The sequence below is a fragment of the Antechinus flavipes genome, chromosome 4, assembly GCF_016432865.1.
Source record: "Antechinus flavipes isolate AdamAnt ecotype Samford, QLD, Australia chromosome 4, AdamAnt_v2, whole genome shotgun sequence".
Classification (NCBI taxonomy): domain Eukaryota; kingdom Metazoa; phylum Chordata; class Mammalia; order Dasyuromorphia; family Dasyuridae; genus Antechinus; species Antechinus flavipes.
Genome location: NC_067401.1, coordinates 466,780,778 through 466,801,646, shown reverse-complemented (window position 1 = coordinate 466,801,646; position 20,869 = coordinate 466,780,778). Strand labels below are relative to the sequence as shown.

The 20,869-nt window shown below is 35.5% G+C and overlaps 1 protein-coding gene across 1 annotated transcript in view; it reads right to left on the bottom strand.

Moving 5' to 3' along the window:
* Positions 1-3,318: 3,318 nt before the first annotated feature.
* Positions 3,319-20,869, bottom strand: part of LOC127563238 (cytochrome P450 2J4-like) — a 34,690-nt gene continuing 17,139 nt past the window's right edge. The window contains exons 4-9 of the mRNA XM_051999564.1: positions 20,672-20,832; positions 19,269-19,445; positions 12,429-12,564; positions 10,932-11,119; positions 8,122-8,260; positions 3,319-4,783 (exon numbers count right to left, since the gene is read on the bottom strand). Of these exons, the coding sequence (XP_051855524.1) occupies positions 4,602-4,783; positions 8,122-8,260; positions 10,932-11,119; positions 12,429-12,564; positions 19,269-19,445; positions 20,672-20,832 (983 nt within the window). The 3' untranslated portion in view covers positions 3,319-4,601. The remainder of the gene's footprint in view (positions 4,784-8,121; positions 8,261-10,931; positions 11,120-12,428; positions 12,565-19,268; positions 19,446-20,671; positions 20,833-20,869) is intronic.

The window sequence follows — 20,869 nt, the reverse complement described above, 5'->3', positions numbered from 1 at the left end:
CCTGAGTCATCTGGGTTTAGTGGCAAGCTATAGATAAGAACTGGAGGTTGATCTGGATGCAAAGACAAACCTTGGCCTTTTTAATCTAAGGCCTCAATAACATCTCAGTTTGATTGAGGCAACTCCCAATCAGTGATTAAGGCAAGGAAAGAAATGAGGCAGGGAATGGCCTCTTTTATCTAGTAAAAAAAAGTCAATCTGGGTGGCAAAGACCCTCCAGGATTCTGACCAAAGCAATCAAGTGTTGGTGATTTGCTCACTACAGTGAAGTTAGTTCAGTCAAACACATCATTTGTCTTTGGTTTCTGGAGTTAGCAATTTTCTATCTATGCTGAGATTGCAACTCCAACACTAGAGTGCTATGCTACTGTCCTGTTGAGTAAGATCAGTTTCTGATCTGTGCTGTGGCTATCACCTTCCTGTTGCTTTACCCAGACATTGTCTGTAGTGGGCTGTGCTCTCTTTTTTTTACTCAAGGGTGACCTTTCCTAGAGTTCTTCCAAGATAGCTTAAACTTGAAAATGTTTCATTTTGTTACTTTGTTGCCCTATCCCTAAAGAATTTGTTCAGATACTTGATTAAAAGTTGTTGAGAGAAAATGGGGAGAACTTAGGTAATTTCCTGGCTTCTCTCTATTATCTATGACTTTTACTTTTATAAATTTGACCAGGTTCTTTATAAATTTTAGAAATGAAATCTTTATTAGAGATACTTGCTACAAATCTCTTTCCTTAGTTTTCTGCTTTCCTTTTAATTTTGATTGCATTGGTTTTGTTTGTACAAAACTTTACTATTATATAATCAGATCTATCTATTTTACATTTTGTAATGCTCTTTATATTTCCTTTCATCCTTGGGTGAAAGGAGATAAAAATTTGGAACAGAAATTTTTGCAAAGGTCAATGGTGAAAAATTATCCATGCATATGTTTTATAAATAAAAAGCTTTAATAAAATTTTTTAAAAAACTGAAAAAATGCTCAGCAAGAATTGCAATTTTTACAAGAATTTATATTTTACAACCAACCTTGATTTCTTTTCCCTACACTTAAGCCCCCAAATTTCTAGCTCCCTTTGTTCCTTCTCTGACCAGATAATTCTGGATAAATTCCTCTATGTCAGAAGTTTCCTTTTTCATACCTGCCTATATATAGCAGGTCTGAGATACCCAGGTTATCATATCAAACTGAATTCCAGACTTCTTAGGCAGTATCCCGTAATCTTTTGTGCACCAAAATCACCCCAAAATGTATCCTTTTAAATTGGCTTAAGGCGATCTTGATAGTATATCTTAATTTTTTTGAAGTTTATTTTATTTTTAAATTATGGAGTAAAGTAAATATTTCCATAATGTAGTATAATAAAAAAGATTATTGCATAAGAAACTGCAAATCTACTCTGTGTAATTTGTTATTTCTTTTAAATATACAAAGTTACTATGAAAATGTCTTTTTTTTTCCTACCTTTCCCATTCTCTAGAGATGTCCATCATTAGAAACAAATAGGTATTTGTGTGTGTGTTTGAAATTATTCTATAAATGTTCAAAAATCTTTGGAATCTTCTCTATGGTGACAAAGAAATAAAAATTGCAGAGATACCCCTCAATTGGTAAATGATAAAAAAAGTTGTGGTATATGATTGTGATGCATCACTATTGTGCTATTAGCAATTCTGAGCTCAAAGGTCTTAGAAAAAAAAAGTGAAAAGATTTTCACAAAGAAATAAAAAACAAAATGAGCTGAACCAAGAGACCATAATATAAAATAACAGCAATATTTGTTTTAAAAATGACTTTGAGCAAATAAGTTATTTTAACTGATACAAATACCAAATTAGCTATAAAGGGCATACAAAAAAGCCATCTGTATCCAGAGAAAGGACAGATAAATAACATATGGAGATTCTTATTTCTAATAATCTTAATAAGTTTGAATGATTTTAGGTTTTGTTGGATTACATAAGCTGTACTAAAGTACATGAGTTGAATACTAAAATATTCAATTTGGCTGTTTTCAGGATGATAAATAACAGTATTAATGTGATCCGCAATCTGAGTTCTTGGCAAGAAAGCTTTTGTTAAGAGAGTCAGCTAAATGAATACTAGATAAGGTCATCCATACATTCACTTAGTTATAACAAATACATGCTCCCAACTCCTAGACTTTTCTCTAGCTGTTTCTCATTCAGAAAATTATTTTCTTTATGTCTCAGGCTTTGGCTTTCTTCAAAAGTCAGTTTAAATCATATCTTTTATATGAGAGGCTTTCCTGCCTCAACACTCCTAGTCCCTACCTTCCAGCATCTTTCTCAGATGACCTCCTCTTTACCTTGCATAAAACTTAATATATACATGGTTATTACCATGTTGTTTCCTCTTTTAGAAAGCAAGTTCCTTGAAGATAGAGACCACATTTATTATTGCATGGCACAGTATCTGGGACATACCAGGTTTTCTTTTTCTTTTGTTTTTATTGAAGCTTTTTTTATTTTTCAAAACACATGTATGGATATATATATTTTTAAACATTAACCCTTGTAAAACCTCATGTTCCAATTTTCTCCCCTTTCCCCCACCCTCCTCCTTAGATTTCAAGTAGTCCACTATATGTTAAACATGCCTACCAGGTTTTCAATAAGCATTTAGCACAGTAAATGATAAAACACATAGTAGGTGCTTTAAAAGTGCTTGAATTGTTGAGAAAATTAATAATACTGAAATCTAATGAGCATATGATATCTTGAATATCAACTCCCTCTAATTAAGTAATTCTAATTCTTCCTTAGGCATGACTTATGTACCCAGTAGGAGGCTATCACTTAATATTAACTTACATATTAAATACATTTGGCAAAATTTAATTTGTTTCTTAAATTAAAGTAAAAAATAGATATAGATGGAAGTTCTATTTTCCATGTCCCAAATGATCATCAAGAGAAAGCCTCAAGAGTTATAAGTTTCACATGGTAGAGTACTGCCTAGTGAGTGACATAGACAACTAATACCATGGACTGTTTTCCATTTCTGATTCTGACTCCTTATCTATGTGCACAGGTATATAGTGGGTGATTAATCAATGTTTGTAGAATTGAACTACATTCACTGAACTGAAACCATATTCAGAGAAATATGAAAAAAATTGGACTAGGATTGTTGGTTCTACTTCTAAAGACTAGCAGAGATTGTTATCATTATACCTTTTCCCATACCTTTAAAAAAATCGACTTTTTATTTAGAAAACCGGGCTTAATCCCACTCAATTACACGGCTGTTGTTGTCATGATTTTAATCTGCATATAAGAGAAACAGACACAGAAGAGTTCCAAGTACAATCAGTTTATTGGCAGTGGCTAGCGATTTGCCAACAAAATGGATCCATGGTGACTTCCTTTGGTACAAGGACCTCATTATGGACCCAGCAAGCAATTTTAGGAGTATAATGGAAGAACATTAGAAAAAATAATAAAAAACTTTGAATGAGAAAAATTCATCATACTGATTCACATGGGTATTTACATTTTGTGCTTGACTGGGCTATTTTCATCTTTAGCATGGAAATCTGTTTTGTGTAAACATCTCTGACAAGAACAAAGAAACCTAAAAAGAACTTTAACAGATAAGCAAAACAAAGGTGGGGGCATTCTTAGCTTCATATAAGTATAATTAATAGTGGAGTGCTTATGATGTATCATCAATAACATGGCTTTTAATAGGAATGAGAAACCCAGTTCATCAATGAATGGACTAATAATGGGTGAAAATAAGTTGTTTTTTTTTAATTTAATTTAATTTTTTTAGAGATGAAACAATTGTTACTATTTATCGGGCTCCTTTTCTGTGCTAGGCACTGAACTGGATGCTGTAAATCCAAAGATATAAAGAAAACAATATTTTCCTACAAGTTCACACTCCATAAGGATTTAAACTTTCTGCTCCCTTTCCTAAAACCAGATCCATTGTATGAGTTATAAGCAAAAGAGAGAGAGGAATAATTAACCAAAGTTTGGCTCTACAGCTTGAGTCAAAGAAAGAATAGCATTGGTTCTCGCAGGAGTCCTCAAACTACGGCCACGGGCCAGATGCAGTAGCTAAGGACAATTATCCCCTCACCCAGGGCTATGAAGTTTCTTTATTTAAAGGCCCACAAAACAAAGTTTTTGCTTTTTACTATAGTCTGACCCTCCAATAGTCTGAGAGACAGTGAACTGGCCCCCTGTTTAAAAAGTTTGAGGACCCCTGGAGAGCATCACAGTGTTGTAAATTTAGGATCTGGGTGGGGAGCTTTAGAGATTTCCTCCTCAGTTTATATTTGAAAAAGGAGACAGATTCAAGGGATTTGACTCCAATCAACTAGCTAGTAGATGACAGGGCTGTGATCAAAGCCAGTAAGGACTCTGCTTTCCTTTTGCTAGTATTCATGCTTCTTTTTCAGAGTGGGAATGTTCACATTGGGCCAAAGATACCCTTCCTTGGTCTCTCTCCTCTTTTTTCCCTCCTTGACTTCTCTCCCTTTTCTCACTCAAATTCCAAAGGAAAGGAAGAATGAGGAGGTTCCAGATTATTTCCTGGGCCCTCGGACTTCATGCCTCAGGCCTGACTTGGTCTACATCTCTCGAGGAATGGCACGGATTTGGTAGGGGAGAGGAGACATGGTGGTGCTGTATTGGAAGTCCAGGCTCAGCTGGGTGTTTGGAGGAGGCTGGAACGTGAACTTCTGGAGCAGGCTGGTGAAGAAGAGGAAGAGCTCAGCCCGAGCCAGCTGTTCTCCCAGGCACACCCTCTTTCCTGAAAGGCAAGGAGATCAGAAAGGAATAAATCCACTAATGCTTGGCACAGGCAGGGGTTGAGATTGGGGATCTCCAAGGCCTGGGTGTGAATCCTGGCATTGGGCTTGACCTTAGGGCCAGTAACTAGCCCACAATCACAATGCTGATAATGGTCAGAGGTGGAATCTGGGCCCAAGCCTTCCTTGCTGTATTTCAGGCACCATGTCCACCAGCCATCTCACAGCCATCCTCAGAAATTTACCAGGTGAAATACTTCATACGGTAGGCAGAGGACCTGGGTTCTGAGGTCCCCTTGGATGCTTCTCACCCACATGGCACTGGACATGTCACTTCACCTGATAGACCTAATTTTTCTCAACTGGGAAATAAAGGAGTTGGATGATGTGGTCCCCAAAGGCCTTTCCCTATGTCTAAGAATTGACTTCTCTGCAGCCTTAGGAAAGAATGATTCTTGCTCTGAATTTAATCCATATGGGTTCAGTGGAGAATGTTGGGCCTGGAGTCAGGAAGCCTTCAGTTCAAATCCTACCCTGATACTAAAATGCTATGTGAGCCTGGATAAGCAACCCAACTGCTCTCAGTCTCAGCTTCCTCATGTGTAAAATGGGGATAATGGCAGCACCTACTTTATAGGTCACCTTTCCAAAGACCTGAAGGAGCTCTCCTCACTCCTTTCTCCAAAGAGCTACTCTCAGAAAGCTCCAGTTATTTCTGGTGGGAGAGGGCTAAGTCTAGCCATATGACACTAAAATTGTGTATCTACCCCCTCGATGCCATGACAAAAGCACAGAGACAACTGATGGATTAACTGAATGATCCTGTCACTTTTCAAAACCCTGAAATTCCATCTCTTAATCTGTTATTGTTTCTCTAAGAAATGTCAGGAACACAGCTCCCCTCCCTTAGCCTTCCTTCTGGCTTCTGGAAGAATAGAGACACTGTAGACTCATATCCAAATGGACAGAGGACAGGCCTAGGAGCCAGGAGGATCATTCAATCAGAGATAAAGTTCCCAGACACCACAGAAAACAATCTAGCCCCGCTTCCTTACTTCACAAATCTGGAAACTGAGTGTCAGAGAATTTAAGCGATATGATCATGTCTCTCCTTTCCCCCATAAATAATAGACATAAGATCTTCCACAATAATAGGAGGTGATTTATCTTTAGAGATTTCTAGCTTATAAAATACTCTAGTACAACCTTGATCATGAGCAGGTAAGGCATTAACTAATAATGTCATTGAGCAAACTCCTAATACTAATAGCTAACACTTTAATGTTGGCAAAGCCCTCTAAAAATATCTAATTTAATCCTCCTAACAACCCTCGGAGGTTGGTCTGTCATTCTCCCCATTTTATAGATGAGGAAATTGAAGCAAACAGTGGTTAAAATGGCTTGTCTATCTAATATGTGTCTGGAGAAGCCTCCCTGAATCCAAGCCCAACCCCCTCTCCATTATACTGCCTTGCTGCCTGGATGCCTATTAAGCACTTAAGCCAGGCACTGAGGTGAGTGTTACACATGAAAGGGAGAAGCAGAAATGATTCTTGCCCTCAAAGACTCTACATCCTATGAGGGAAAATATCATATTCATAAATAGGTATACACGAGATACCTACAGAGGAGGGGGACCAAAGGGTCTCCTGTAAAAAATAGCACTGGCACTGGATCTTGAGGAATCTAGAGATTGCAGGAGGCAGAAGTGAGGAGGGAGGGCATTCTGAGTGTGCGGGGAAGGCCCTGCCAAGACATGGAGTTCAGAGTGTGACATGGGCAGAATTACACCCAGCCCAAAGGAGAGAAGGCTAAGGGAAAGGACAAGATGAGGTCAGGTTACTAAGAAAATTAAATCTTAGGGCAATTTATATTTGATCTTATAAGCCACGGGAAGCCCCTGGAGATCACTGAGCAGGAGTGAGGGCAGGTGGTAACCAGGTTAGTTGTGCACTTAGAGAAAACCACTGTGGCAGCTGGGTGAAGGATGGATGGGTGTGGGGAGTGACTTGAAGCAGAGAGATCACTTAGGAGCCTAATGCAATGGTCCATGTGAGAGATGATGACAAATAGGCCCTGTAGGGATGGTAATTCTTTGGAAACTTTAAAATACTATGTAAATGGAATACACAGACATATAGATACAATTTTAACACAATGTAAATATATTTTAACTATTTAAAAATTTTGAATTTATTAAATTAAAAAAATTATTAATGGATTGTTTTTCAATTAAAATTCATTGATAATAATTTAAATTTATTAAATTAAAATTCATTAATAATAAATTAAATACATTAAATTTAAATTAGAACTCCCAAATTCCTTCAAGTCTCAAGCTCAGACACAGTCTTCTATTGTAAGAGCTTTCTCTTCACTGGAATTCCTTTGTATGTGCTTAGGACTAGAATAATACAGATTTGAGGGTAACAGAGACCCTCCAGGCCACCTACTCCAACCCTTGCACATATATATATATAACAGGCTCAGAGAAGGTCTGAGTCACTCCAATTCACACTACTAAGAAACAACACAATTAAAACTCAGATCCTCTTGTTTTCAATTCCTGGAGCTCTTGGATTTTGGCTCAGAACTGGAAGGAACCCAATTGGCCATCTAATCCAATCCCCTCATTTAACAGATGGGGAACTTGAGGCTTAGGCATTTTAGTTAGGTTCACCCAGGATATGCAGAGCTTGTGGATGATGACTGGGCCTGGGAGAATTCTAGGGTCCTTGCAAGGGTCTGTAAATCTATCAGACAGAACCCAATCTGAGGATGAAACATTGCTCCCCCCATTGATGTTCTTTAAAGAATGCAGAACAGCCTTCATTGTCTCTTCGGAGGCTCAGGGACAGATGGCTGCCATGCTCCTTTTAGACTCACTTATACTTTTATTTTCAAATGGTCACAGGTAATCTAGTGGTGAATTTAGAGATTTGCTGAGTCCATTGGACCATGACATCGAGGAGTCACAGTGGAAAGAATATAGGGACCTGAGGGTGATTTCATCTTGGACATTTCAAAATTATGTGACTGTGGCCTGATCATTTACCTCCCTGATATATAATTCCTTCATCTGTAATAAGAGTACCTGTAGTCCCTACCTCACGGGGTGTTTGTAGAATTTCAAAAAGATGTGGTTTGTCTTGTAGACTTTCATATTTGTTTCTGGTATGTTTTACTAGTTAGGGACTATTCCTAGTATGTACACCATCACATGGCTATGACTTTCAGAAAGTAGAGTCTGGCAAGTTCCTTCATGTTAAAAAGACCCCCTCCCTACTAAGTATGGCTCACCCACAAGCATAGGGCTCCCTCCCTATTAAGTGTGGCTCACCCATTGAGAAAGGCAGAAAGGACTCTCTTTTCTGAAATTGACCATTCTCCAGAAAATGTTCCGGGTTGAAAGTTTCTGGGGTAGCCCACTCCTTGGGGTCCCTGTGCAAGGCAGTCAAGTTGGTCATCACTATGGTTCCCTGGAAACAAGAAAAAAAGAACTCAATCCAAGGAACTTTGAAGAGGAAGATAGCCCACCCTCTCATTTTACAAAAGAGGAAATTAAGAGCCATTCAGAGAATATAATCTGATGCCATACAGCTGTTTAGTGGCCAATAACTCTAAACTTCTTAGGCAGGGGTTTCCAACCTGTTTGAGGTCACATACCCTTTAGAAGGATGGCAAGGCTTGACACCCGTTCTCAGAATCATGTTTTAAAATGAATGTAATTAAACACACAAAACACAAAGGAAACTGATTATCTTGAGATACAGCCGTCATGTATTTTGATGGAAGTGGATTTCTTTGACAAAGAGACCTAACTCTGTTTCAATTGATAAATGATGGACAGAAGCAGCTACACTCAAAGAAAGAACACTGGGAAATGAGTGTGAACTGTTTGCATTTTTGTTTTTCTTCCCGGGTTATTTTTACCTTCTGAATCCAATTCTCCCTGTGCAACAAGAGAACTGTTTGGTTCTGCAAACATATATTGTATCTAGGATATACTGTACCCTATTCAACATGTGAAGGACTGCTTGCTATCTAGGGGAGGGGGTGGAAGGAGGGAGGGAAAAAATCGGAACAGAAGCGAGTGCAAGGGATAAATGTTGTAAAAAAAATTACCCTGGCATGGTTCTGTCAATAAAAAGTTATTATAAAATAAACAAGAGAGAGAGATACAACCATCATGTTCTAAACAAAACAAAACAAAAAATTGAGCTCATGGATTCCATGTTAAAAACCCTGGCATTAGAGAGTTTAGAATTGGAAGGGATTGTAGAGGTCATTTAGTTCATCTCTTTCATTTTACACATGGGTAAACTGAGAAAAGGTAGACTCATTCAAGTCTGTTCAGCTAGTGGCAGAAGGTGGAAATGAACCAAAACTGCCTTATTCAAATTTTCCCTTTTGGGGCAAATTTGACATTTAATAGCATTGAATGATTTGCCTTTCACTTGGCTTCTGTTCCACCCTACTCCATGCCTACTTATGAATTACATTGTAAATGAATAATTTTCCCAGATATCAATGGGCCATAAATTTGTAAATTCCATCAGAAGCCCTTTAAGAAATGATGGTTAGAAATTTCAAATACCATGAAAGACTCTAACCCGACTCTAATTTTAACTCTCCCAGACTGGCAATAAGGGATCCCATTTAAAATCTTTGATTCAGATTAATTAAAATATAGCATTCGAGATTTGGGGGCTAGAAGCCTTTTTATATTTACAGATGAGGACACTGAGGCTGGCAGATAAAGTGACTCATCTAGGATTACATACTAAGCATTTGTGACTGAATTTGACCCCAGTCTTTCTGACTCCAGTTCCAACTCTTCATCTACTGGACCTTGTTAGATTGGAACCTACAGTTTCCTTGTGTCTGATTATAAAGACACATCTCAGCATATTTAGACAATCTGATTTGAAAAGAGCTGTTCCCATGAGAGGAGCTCAGAGAGTTAGACACAAATGGGGACAGACATTAGGGCAGAAAAATATAAGTTCCAGGCCTTCTTGTGTTGCTTTGGAGACCCTAGAAGAAATTAAATGTGGCAGCTCTTTCTTTGCTCATTATTGCGCTCTGTGATGCTCACAGTGTCTTGCTTTTCAGCTCAGTAAATGAAAAAGAAATGAAAGTTCAGTTTAAAGCTCAGCAACACTTAGCACAGTGATTGAAATATAATAGGCCCTTAATACATGTTTATTGCACGCAACTGTGATGTTTCTATAAAGAAAATTATTTTGGATCTAATTAAGCTTTAAACTGGGAGCTGTCAGAATGATTTGTTAATCATGACTCCCATTTAGTCTCTAAGCACTAAGGTGACTTTTTTAAAAGCTGCAGCCTGGATTCATGATTCACCTCATGAAAGGGTGGTTGGTTACCAAGTCCCTGAAATGAAATTCAGCCCATAGGAAAGCAAATAACTCTTTCTGAATTTCCCTGTGATCGAGAAATCATTTTTGTCTTAGTATGTATTATTTGCTTTTGTCAAAAGTTGGGATAATAGTAAAAAAAAAAAAAAGTCATCATAGGAAAAAAAAAAAAAAGTTGGGGAAGTTCCATACTAGACTCATATGCTCATTGACTATAGAGTCTAGAACAGTTGGAAGAACATTTCATGATCAAACCCTCTTATTTTTCAAATGAGGAAACTGAGACACAGGGAGGTGCCACACATATTGAACCTAAATGCACATAAATTATTTAAACACCGGGTTAAAACTAGATTTTGAAACCAGTCCCTCTGCCTCCCAAATCAGTATTTGCTTGTTTGGGTGTTTTTCTTATTCGACTGTGTGAATCAATAATTTTAAGTTTCTAGTCCAAAGTTTCTTTGCTTTTTTTTTTTTTTTTTTAATCATGAAACCCTTTGGCAGTCAGTGGAGTGAAGTTTATGCCCACCTTTATAGAACAATTCTATTTATGGTGTAAAATAACATATATAGGCTTATAAAACATATTACATAAAATGCATATCAAAATATACATATTTTAAAAACCAAATTCATGCATTCTAGATCAAAAATCTTTGTCCCATACTCTATATTGTTGTTGTTGTTGTTTCACCTTTTTCTACCCACCATCCAGGGTAGATGGAAGCCATAAAACCCCTTCAGCTTGATGGGAGAAAAAGTCATTTACCTTTGGCACATGGTATCCTGCCACTGTGGTATCAACCACAGCCATCCTGGGCACATTGAAAGGAAGAATATTACCCATTCTCTGAACTTCATGAACAGCTGCATTCGTGTAGGGCATATTCTCTTTGTCAGCCATAGTGGGCTGCCGAGATTGGCCAATCACCCCGTCTATCTCAGTTTGTATTTTACCTGAAAAGAAGAGAGAGAGTTTTTAAAGGCTCAAAAGATAGCTCCCATTTATAGAGTACTTTAAATTTTCAAAACATTTAATAAACAGTATCTCATTTGATCCTCACAAAAATGCTAGAAGGACAGTGCTTTTATTATCCCCATTTTATAGATGAAACTGAGACAGAAGTTGTGACTTGCTCAGAATAGCATTTCTAATAGATTTTTAACTGATAATTTTATTTCCCCTTTCAGCCTGTATCCTCTAACCATATGGGAGAAACACAGCCATATGTAAGGGGGGGGTAAATTTTTGGTTTGACACTTAACCAACGGTGCCAAACTCTGTAGCCTAGAAAGGTGGAGACTTGATCGCTTAATGGAAAATAAAAATATTTATGTTGTTGGGAAAGTATCCAAGAAGGTGATGTCATGGAAATCATACAGAATATGGAGACAAAAGACCCGGATTCAAATTTCAGCTTCACCACTCATTATTTGAGTATCCATGAATAAAAACCTCTTGGAGTCTCATTTTCTCTTTCTTTAAAATGATTGAGTCAGACTAGGCTGTGTCTAGCGTCTTTAAATCACTTAATTTCTCTTAGCCTTGGTTTCCACATCTGTAAAATGAGGGGGTTAAAGTTTATGGCCTCTAAAGATTTCTTCCAATACTAGATCTAAAGACCTTATGACCTTCTGTAGATTGAATTAATGTAGCATTCACTTATATTTCTTTTGAAATACATAGATTTATCATATTTATAGATATTTATCACATTTAATAAGATAGAAATACATTTTTAAATGTTGATTTTTGTTATCACATACTTTTAAAATTGAAAATAGTTATAAATCACCATAATAATAATAATAATCAATAATAAAATAACATCAGGCATTTATATAACTTTAAAGCCTACAAAGTACTACATGTTTGTTAACGTGTTTGATTATCTGAACAATTGTGGGACATAAGGGTCATTACTGTCCCCATTTTGCAGATAAGGACACAGAGAAGTTATGTAATTTGCTCAGGGTCATATGGTTAGTAAGTGCTTAAGGCAGAATTTGAACTCACATCTTCCTGACTCTAGATTCCATACTCTCTACTACCCTAGCCAGAAACTACTATCATATAGGAAGCAGAAATAAATTTTCCTGTTAAAAAGAGGTCTTCATAATTGTGAAAAATGATAATCATTGCTTGATTCCAATAAGAAATGAAAGAAAATGATGTATGTAAAATGACTGGCAAACTTTCCAGTTTTCTATAAATTCTTTGGAGCAGAATTCTATAGGGGTGCATAGCCTGTTGCCATCACTGTACCTTGGATCTCTGGATAAAGGGCCATAAACAGCATTGCCCACCGCAGAGTGGTTGAAGTTGTCTCTGTTCCAGCAATGAAGAGATCCAGGGTGCAGAAGACTAAATTTTTTTCATTAAAACTAGAATGGATGTTATCCTTAAATTAAAAAGGCAAGGATCATGTCATTAAACAACAACAACAAAAAATAATTATTATGCCTCTTTTCAAACATGAGGAGCTTTCAGACTCAGAGGGATCATGGGAAAGTCAAGGTGGCACTTCCTTTTAATACCCAAGAATATAGTAACTATACCTAAGAATGAGAATTACTATTTTTTCTTTGAAAAATATTTTTCTAATTAAATGTGAATACGATTTTTACATTCTTTTTTATATGAAATTTTTAGTTTCCAAATTTTCTATCCCTCCCCCTCCCAAATCACTAAGATGGTAAGCAATTTGATGTAGGTTATATAAACACATTCATATAAAACTTATTTCCTTATTAATTGTGTGAAGGAAGTTAAACAAAGAAAGACCACTTTGAAATTAAAAAAATGAATAGTATGCTTTGGTCTGCATTCAGATTTCATCAGTTTTTTCTCTGCCTGTAGAAAGTATTTTCCACCATGAATTTTTTAATTTGTCTTTATTGTATTGCTGAGAAGAGTTGTCAGTCACAGTTGATCATTGCTCAGCATTGTAAATATTGTATACAATGTTTTTCTGGTTCTACTCACCTCACTTTGTATCAATGCATGGTAATTTTTTCAGACTTCTCTGAAATTTACCTGCTCATCATATATATATATATATATATATATATATATATATAATATATATATATATATATATATATATATATTCTTATAGTCATACAACATAACTTGTTTAGTCATTTGGGCATCTTTCAATTTCCAGTTTTTTCCCACCATAAAAAGAGCTACTATAAATGATTTTGTCCATGTCTGTTCTCCCTCCTCCTTTTAAAATGATTTCTTTGGGCTATAGACCTGCAAATCTGTTTGAGTTGTTAATTATAACAAATAAAATGTTAGTTGATTTTCTAGGATGGCTTAAATATATTATCACATCATCAGCAAAGAGTGAAATTTTTGTTTCTTCATTACCTACTTTAATTCATTCAATTTCTTTTTCTTCTCTTATTGCTATACTAATATTTTTAGGTCAATATTAAAGAAGAGTGGTGAAAATAGACATTCTCATTTCATCACTGATCATATTGGGAAGGCTTCTGGCTTATCTCTATCATGGATAATGCTTGTTAATGGTTCTTGACAAATACTACTTACCATTTTAAGAAAAACATTGTTTATTCCTATGCTTTCTAGTGTTTTCTGCATCTCCTGATATAATTATATAATTTCTGTTGGTTTTGTCATTGGTAGGGCCACTTATTCTGATAATTTTTCTAATATTGAACCAGTCCTACATTCTGGTATTAATACCATGTGGTCATAGTGTATGAACTCTGTGATATAATACTGTAATCTTTTTAATAGCATTTTTCCCTAAAAATTTGCATCACTATTAACTAGAAAAAAATGATCTACAATTTTCTTTCTCTGTTTTGTCTCTTTGTACTTTGGTATCAGCAACATATTTATGTCATAAAAGTAATTTGATAGGACTTCTTTGCCTAGTTTATATGTTATTGGGATTAATTGTTCTTTAGTAGAATTCACTTGTAAATTCATGTGGACCTGGGTTTTATTTCTTAGAGTTCACTGATTGTTCCATTTCTTTTTCTAATTATTTAAGAATTTTAAAAGAATTTTTCATTTAGAAGTTTCAGAATTCCCCCATCTATAGTGCCCACTTCAGCTACTTTCATAACTATGACTGTTGGAACAAATGTTTCTCATCCATCTATTCTACCAGGAAATGTTTAGGGTAGACACCCCACCAAACTTACCAACAGGTTTGAGACTCTTCAGTTACCAACTCTTCAGGTTTTAGCATGTCTGCAGAAACAGTTTACTGGAGTGTGGCTACTGTGAATGCTACAGCTTCTTGGAGTCACAGGTGAGAATTAGGTGGATGAGTTGGACATCAAAGATAAAATCAGCCCTGAAAAGGGCTTGGCAGCCCTATCATGAGAGTTATTTGTCTTTTCTAAACATACTTTCCACCCTACTAATATTGATAAAAGTTTCATATATCATGAGTAAACAATTTGATTATAATCACTATCTTATAAGTAGCCTTTATATTTCATCTGGATCTCATATCAAATTTCCATTGTGTTCTGGTCTTTTTGTTGTTGTTGTTGTTGTTGTTGTTACAAACAACTGAGTGGTTTTCAGTTAATCAAATTTTAGTTAATTTTTTTTCAGTTAATCCAGTTTCAATTAATTCAGTGAATCATCCTTCCCCACTCAAATTCAGCATTACACTCAACTTTGCTAGATAAGTTACTCTTGGATGTGATCCCATCTTCTTTGCTCTTTGAAATATAATGTTCTAAGACCTTTGGTCCTTTGGTGTAGAAGCTGTGAAGGCTTATGAAATCACATTGCTTCCCACTGTATTGGGAGGAGGTAGGTGCTTTTGTCACTAAACCCATGCAAATAGGTGATATCTTTGTTTTACCAGTGAGGAAAGTTAAACTCAGAGACCATTATTTTTATGTTTTGTACTGCTTGGTTTTTTGCAGTATTTTCTTTTTAATCTGGAAATTTTTCTCTTTCAAGTGGTGATCAGTGGATTTTTACTACTTCTACTTTATCTTCTTTTAGACCTTCAAGCTAATTTCCTTTAATACATGCTAATAATATTTTAGCTATATTGTTTCTGGTTATAACTTTTAGGTAGATGTTATATTATCTCCCCTCAATCTGCTCTCCAGATCAGTTGTTTTTCTAATGAGATATTTCAGATTCTCTTATATTTTTCTAGTTTTGTTGTATCTTTATGTCTTTTGATGTTTTTCAATTACATTTGTGCAATACTAGTCTTCAAGGACTTATTTTCTTAAGTTTTATATCTTCTTTTCTAGTTGATTAACTTTCTTTTCATAATTTTCTTGGATTGTTTTTTTCTAATTTTCCCCAATTTTCTTTTATTTGATTTTTAAATTCCTTTTTGTTGTTGTTGTTGTTGTTGTTTTTTTTTTTTGCCATTTTTTTTTTGTTGGGCTTGTGACCATTTAACAGTTCTTTTTTGGGTTGGAGTGGCTTTTTTAAATCTCACTTTCTTCCTCTGAATATGAATTCATGTCTTCTTTACACCAGAGTAGCTATCAGTTGGGTTATTTTTCCTTTGCTTATTCATTTTTGTCTTTAATTTGCCTATATTTTTTTTTTAATTTTTAGTGGCTTAATATCATTATTTTTGAATTTTAATCCAGAGTTGCAGATTATGGAGCCTTAGGCTTCAGGTCCTCTTTATGGCTATTTTCTGAATTCTGTCCAGGGGTTCAATCTTGGGGACTTCTCTTCCTTACCTGAATCCCAGCTATAGAGTCTTGAACATGTTCTTGCTCCCTGTGGTACTGCTCTGACGATGTGTACTCACTTCTCTTTGTTCACTGTCATAGCCAGAGATTGATTACATGTGATTAGCATTGCTGAGACTAACTTCCAGAAACAGGAGAAAATTCTTTAAGCTTCCCTTACTCAGCCAACTGCTGTTTTTTAAATGAAAATCTTTGAGGTAAGTTTATGAGGTGAACATAAATGAGGGAAAGGTTCTTGAGGCCATGAGAGAAGTGAAAGTTAAAATGAAATTTTCTAAGGTCTTCTCTGCTTCCCTCCAAGTAGACTATTGGTTCACTGGAGTCAGCCATGAAATGTTTATACTTCTCTCAGGCCAAACTTTAGTCCACAGAGTCTTCTTTATGATTCTATTGAGATTTCCTAAAAAGATACCTGCTTCATCTCTTTATATTTGCTGTCCTACATTATGTTTTTAGTAGTTTCCTGTATGTTTTTAGAGGAAATCTAGAGAGCTTGAAAATGTATGATTCCTTCTGGCTTATTCCTTTTGTACCTATTTTTCAGGTGAAGTATTTTCCATTTGTATTTTTCCAATAAAGTATTTTACATTTTATTCTATTTTTTTCATTTTTATTGATTTTGACTCATTCTTAATATCTCATAGATTCATTAGCTTACATTTGCCCTATTCTAATTTTGAAGGAATTGTTTTCTTCAATTAACTTTTTAGCTCCTTTTTCATTTGGCCAATCATACTTTTTAAGGCCTTTTTTTCCTTCAATCAGTGTTTTGCTTGATTTTCCAAGCTGTTTGGTTCTTTTTTCATGATTCCTTTGCATAGCTCATTTTTCTTTTTGCAATTTTTTCTTCCTCTCTAATGTCATTTTAAAAATCTATTTAAAGCTCTTCCAGGAGGACTTTGGGGCATGAGACCAACTAATATTTTCCTTTGGGGTTTCATATGTCAGGATTTTGACATTCTTGTCCTTTTCTAAATTTGTTTTTGATCTTCCCTAAATCTGATACTGCTATATTACCTGCACTGGGCTGTGCTCCCTTTTAACTCGAATGAGCCAGCCCTTTGCTGTAGTCCTTCTAAGATATTTTGGCCAGGAAAATTGTTTAAACCTTTCCTCTTAGGGAATCTGTTACTCCAGAATTTGTTGAATGGCTTGATTTAAGGTTTTTTCTAGGAACCTAGGGAAAGCTTAGGTAATTTTCTGCTTTAATCCACCATCTTGTTTCCGTCTATTTTTGTTAAATTGGGAGGATGTAGGTACTTTTTGTCACTAAACCCATGTAAATAAGAGAGATCTTTGTTTTACAGGTGAGGAAAGTTAAACTCAGAGACAATTACATTAATTGTACAGAGTCATAGGCCTAATAAATAATATGAATCTTGACCCTTGACCAAAATCTACCATTCTGCTTCATCATGCTACTGCTCAACCCTGTGTGCATGCTCCCCTGTTCCAACTCCTATTCCCATCACCCAATGCTACATTAAAAAAAAATAATGGATATAGCGTTTGATTTTTTGAACATGATTATGTTTTTTGTTCTATTATTTGACCAGAATATGTGCTTAGTAGAGATTCTTAGTGTACTAGAATCATAGAATTTTATATAGAATTTGCATCTGTATTTGTATTGGATTTTTTCTCTTCCTCTTCCATCTTTTCTATTTTTTCTTCTTTTCTCTCTCATCCTCTTTCATTTTATCTCTTTCATTCTCTTTCTTCATTCTTTTCCTTTCCCTTCTCATTCTCTTCCTTATCATCATTAATATTATTTTCATTTTAACTCTACTGCACACCCATCCACATGCTAGTTAGTAGCTGCTGCTATTTCTTCTTCTGACACAAATAAAACTAATTGGATAATGGAGAATAAAAATAGTTCAATTTTTATATAGCACCTACCATCTGCCAAATACTATGATAAGGGTTTAACATAGATTTTCATTTGATCCTCATGAGAACCCTGTGCAATGGAACATGTTATTATTTCCATTTTACAGTTGAGGAAACTGAGACCAATAGATTGAGTGATTTTTTTTTTCCTCAGTCATATGGAAAGTCTTTCTAACTCTAAGTCTATCCATGTTCAAAGCAGTTGCCTAGATAACCTTTCTCTTGTTATGCTGTTTCATGCACTTAAAATAAAGAACTCAGTTCAAAGAGCTGGATTTATATATCCATGCTCCATGACTGTTGGACAAATATAGTAAACTCTTTTGGTTTCAGTTTCTTCATCTGTGAAATGGAGTAAATACCTGTGTTAGTTATATTTTGGTACTGCTTAGAGGAAGAAAAACATCTTGTAAACCTTGATGTATCATATGCAACTAGGTAGTAGTTTTATTACCATTTCTTAGCATTACTATTTTTCTAGGTAAAAATAAATATTTTACCTCATTGATTCATTCATTTAATAGAAAGTTAATCAAAATGCTTTAGAATTATCACTCATAATGCTGTAAAGTAGGCATTGCCATTAATGTTGTATATATTTTTCAAATGAAAATAGTGAGACTTAGACAAATGATTTGTTCCCAGTAAACTTGGATAATGAATTCAGAAACTGGAATATGAATAGTGATCCAGCATTCATGAAATATATAGGACATAATCACAAAATCTTGAAGCTGGAATCAAAGCAAGTGTTTTATATATAGAAAGGGGCTCATAAATGTAAGGATCTCTGGAGCCTGTATATTGTCTTATATTATCTATGTTTTGATGTATTTCCATTTATTTTGTCAAATATGTCTAAATTACAACTTTTAATCTGATTGTGTAATACTTAGAAATGACCTAGATTGCAATTCTGCCCACATATTGCACAAATTCACAAAGGTAGTTATATTTTGATTCCATATATAAGATGAATGATTTAATTTATTTTTATATTGTTGTGAGGTTTACAAAGAATATACACATGGTAATTATAAAGAGATTAGAGGTCTATAATATTGTAGATGGGAAAAAAGACATGTAGGAAGATGAATTCATAGGAATGAAATATCATGGCCAAGACCTAATCCCTGAGAAGGTATTAATAAAAATTATTCTAGACTTGGAGACAGAAAGAGTTGGGTTCAAATATAGCCTCAGTTTCCTAATAGCTATGTGACCTCTCTGAGCCTCAGTTTCCCCTCTTATAAAATCAAGGGGTGGAACTCAATGAGCCCTGTTGTCCCTTCCAATTCTAAATAGAAATCATGAGTTTCCCAGTGGTAAGCTCCATATTTATATTCTTTACCTTCCAGAGTTGTCACTGAGGAAATATATTTACATTATGAGATATTTATAAAATTTAGAACATTTTAATACATGTATCCCCAACTTTGTACTTTTTTTTTTAACACAAAATGCTCACTTTTTGAATTATTTCTATTACCTTAGACAGCTCCTTCAGGTAAGCATCAATGAAATCCTGAGGCTCCTCTGGGTTCAGGTCTTCTTTGTGTTGTTTAATTACACATTCTACAAAAGATTCTACTTTCTTCCATTTTCTAAACAGCTTCTGGTGAGTTCCTGGTAGATGTTTCATTATCCAAGGAAACAGATTGAAGAACTAAATATAAAAAAGGGGCAGAGGGGGAAGGATGAGTGTCAGTTTTTCTTAGACTATCATATCTCTTCATTTTCCTCATCCTAAGTCAGGATAGGGTTCTTGACATTTTTTCATCATGAACTTACCCTAGTTTCATGTCTAACCATTCCTGAAGTCTAGACTCTACTTTAATCACTGTTAAACCTCACATACTAGTACTCTCTTAAAATCCAGGTTAGTGTCCAACTATCTATGTTAGTCACTGTCATAGTTCATATTTTAATGGGAGAATCACCATGTAACTAAGTACATGCTAGACATATACACTCATTGAAAGATATTCTGAGGGGAAGGCACCAGCAATTGGAAGGACTGGGAAAACATCCTGCAGAAGAAAACGAAATTTAAGCTCATTCTTGAAGGAAGCCAAGAGATAGAGGAAAGGAAGGAGAGTATTCCAGACAAGAGGGACAACCAGTCCAAAGGCACTGAGGTGGAAGCTAAAATATGTACACCTTAAATGTAAGTCTTTAAATCATCCATGCTTCTGTAGTTATGTTTCTTCTCTCTGTCTCTTCCAATCTATTGCTTTAGCTATATGTCTGTGTCTCTTATTTCTGTCTCTGAACTTCCCTTCTTTTCTCCCGTTCTCTCTTTTTTTATTCCCCTCCCACTTTTTCCCTCCCTTCCTCCTTCCTATCCCCATTCCCATTCCCTCTCTCTCTTTCTCTCTCTCTTTCTCTTTCTCTCTCTTATTTCCTCTTTCTCTCTTTCTCTCTCTTTTCCATTGGATTTATTTATTTGCACATACACTCACTTGAAGGAATATTGTTTCTTCCAAAAAAATGTAAACTATCAGAGGTTGTGGGTTGTTTAATTTTTATCATTGCATCCCTATCTCTTGACACAGTACTTGGCACCTAGTAAATGCATAATAAGTGTAAATTGGTCATCTCGGTATAGATTTAAGACAAACTTAAAACTGTATTGAAACCTTTTCTCATTATTTGGACAGTATTCTGGAACTGCATGGGTCCCTCAGGCATGTTCTTTCATGTCACTATTTATAAAAATCTTGTTTCTTTTCTCTCCCATTTTCATTTCCCTTTATTGCTTACAAGCATGTTCCCAGACAGATTTAGCTTCTGCCAACCTCTCATAACCATTCTTGTTTCTTTCCCTATGGGGGAAGCATGTGGCCCAGTTGAGACTGAGCCAGCCTTGCCCAGGAAAGGATAGTCTGTTACCTGACATTCCCACTTGGTTTCAAGCATCATAATATCCTCCAAAGTCTTCAGCAGCTCCCGAAACTGAGAATCATGATACTCAAAACGATGCCCAAAAGTTATGGAGCAGATGATATTGGAAACAGCATTGTTGATCTCATAGTGTGGGTCAAAGGGCTGTCCTGTTTACCAGAAGAGAAAGTAGACAGGCTACTCTCC